We start from the raw sequence: 1,662 nt of genomic DNA, 5'->3' as shown, positions 1-1,662 counted from the left end.
AAAAAAAAAAAAAAAAAAAAAAAAAAAGGCTAGGGATCTAACTCAGTGTGAAGGCCCTAGGTTCAATCCCCAGTGCCTAAGTAAATGTCTAATGAATAAATCCTATTTGGTGGCATAAGTTGGAACCAAGAATCAAGATAAGGAAGACACGAGGACTCCATGGGGATGGAAATGTGTGTGGTGCAGAGATCCCTGTGAGGGATTTCAGAGAGGCGGGAAGAGAGAGCCCCATGGGGGAGAAGGCTGACACCCGTTTTCTTTCTCATCCCTCCTTGCTTCCTCGCCTAGGTGTGTCCTTGGAATCCTCCAACCTCTGTGTGCCAGACCTGCTCCAACTTCTGGCCTTCCTCTCAGCCAGCAGGTACGGGCCACCCATCCACAGGGATGAGGAGGACCCTGCCCCGATTCCCATCCCCAGTTCAAGCTCCCTTCTGTCTTCTCAGGGACATTCTTCCCAGGACACTGGTCCTCCCCCCTTCCCTTGTAGCGTCCGGAGACAGACAAACAGGTGAGACAGGGTTCTTGAAGGAAAGCTCCCTATGGCCTGGCAATGAGACTGGAGGCGAGGGACCTAACTACTGGGTATGAAGGAGCTCAGAGAGAGCTGGGGGTCAGACAGAGGAGGGAATGGACTCCTGGGTCCTTAGGGAGGAGACAGCCGAAGAAGGACGGAGCTGGGGGCACTGAGTGAGGAAAGCTGGGAACTGGGTCTCCTGGTAGCCTGAAAAGACCAGGGTTAGCCCTCAGATGCCTGGGACACCCTCTGGCTTCTGCCGGCCCCCAGATCCTCTGCAGGTTGGCAGGGTCCAAGCTGACACTTCCGGGATAGTGCTTTCTGTAGTGAACCAGCTCTACCTGGACACCCATGGAGGCTGGGGGCAGGAGCAGACCCCGGACCAGACGACTCAGGACCTCGTTCCAGGTAAGCCGACGGGCATGGAATGGACCCCTGACGGATGAGGACAACTGTTCCACTGCACCCACCGCCTTCCCCTCCTCCAGCCTTCAGGAACCCTGCCCCGCACCGCATCTCCTGGGTGGAAGGCCCGCCTAGCCCGGAAGTGCACCATCCTCAGCCCGCTCTGGCCAGTTTAGTAGATGAGAAGCAGCAACAGGAGGACGACAACTACAGAGATGAAGAGGAAGACGCCGAGGATGAGCTCACTGCTCACGTCCGCGTTCTGGCCAGGGCGCGGAGCAGCTACGTGGCCAGGCAGTACCGGGTCCTCCGAGCACGCCTCACCTCAGAGTCTGGGAGTCCCCACAGGCCTGGGGACCCGGCCACGGAGCTGCTGCAGGACGTGCGGCACCTCCTTACTGACCTCCAGGACTACTTGGCAAAGGACCCCGACGTGAGAGCTGTCTTCGGGAGCAGGGGGCCTCGGGTCCCCCAGAAGGACAAGGATCTTGGTAAGGGGGAAGACTAAAAAGGAAACCCCTGCGGGCTTAGGTGTGCTGTCGCTTGGCCCCGCACAGGTGTTCACCGCCAAGTTCTTTGTCCCCGTGGGCGTACCAATCTGGGTCTCGCACGCCCTTTCCAACCTAAAGCAGCGCCTGCTCCCCTCGTGTTGTCTCACGCGTGCGTGTGTGCACTGACCGCAGTGCCCTCGACCCCAAGCGCGTGTTGGCACCTCTGTCTACACTGGTGGGGGCCGGGCAGGT

General features: G+C 58.7%; 1 protein-coding gene across 1 annotated transcript in view; it reads left to right on the top strand.

Moving 5' to 3' along the window:
* Positions 1-1,662, top strand: part of Rinl (Ras and Rab interactor like) — a 6,180-nt gene that overhangs the window by 2,820 nt on the left and 1,698 nt on the right. The window contains 4 exon segments of the mRNA XM_033765777.1: positions 289-361; positions 444-508; positions 785-922; positions 1,003-1,565. Of these exon segments, the coding sequence (XP_033621668.1) occupies positions 289-361; positions 444-508; positions 785-922; positions 1,003-1,565 (839 nt within the window).

This window comes from Fukomys damarensis, unplaced genomic scaffold (genome assembly GCF_012274545.1).
Source record: "Fukomys damarensis isolate Sample0158 unplaced genomic scaffold, DMR_v1.0_HiC HiC_scaffold_19, whole genome shotgun sequence".
Classification (NCBI taxonomy): domain Eukaryota; kingdom Metazoa; phylum Chordata; class Mammalia; order Rodentia; family Bathyergidae; genus Fukomys; species Fukomys damarensis.
This window is presented reverse-complemented; position numbering and strand designations above follow the sequence as displayed.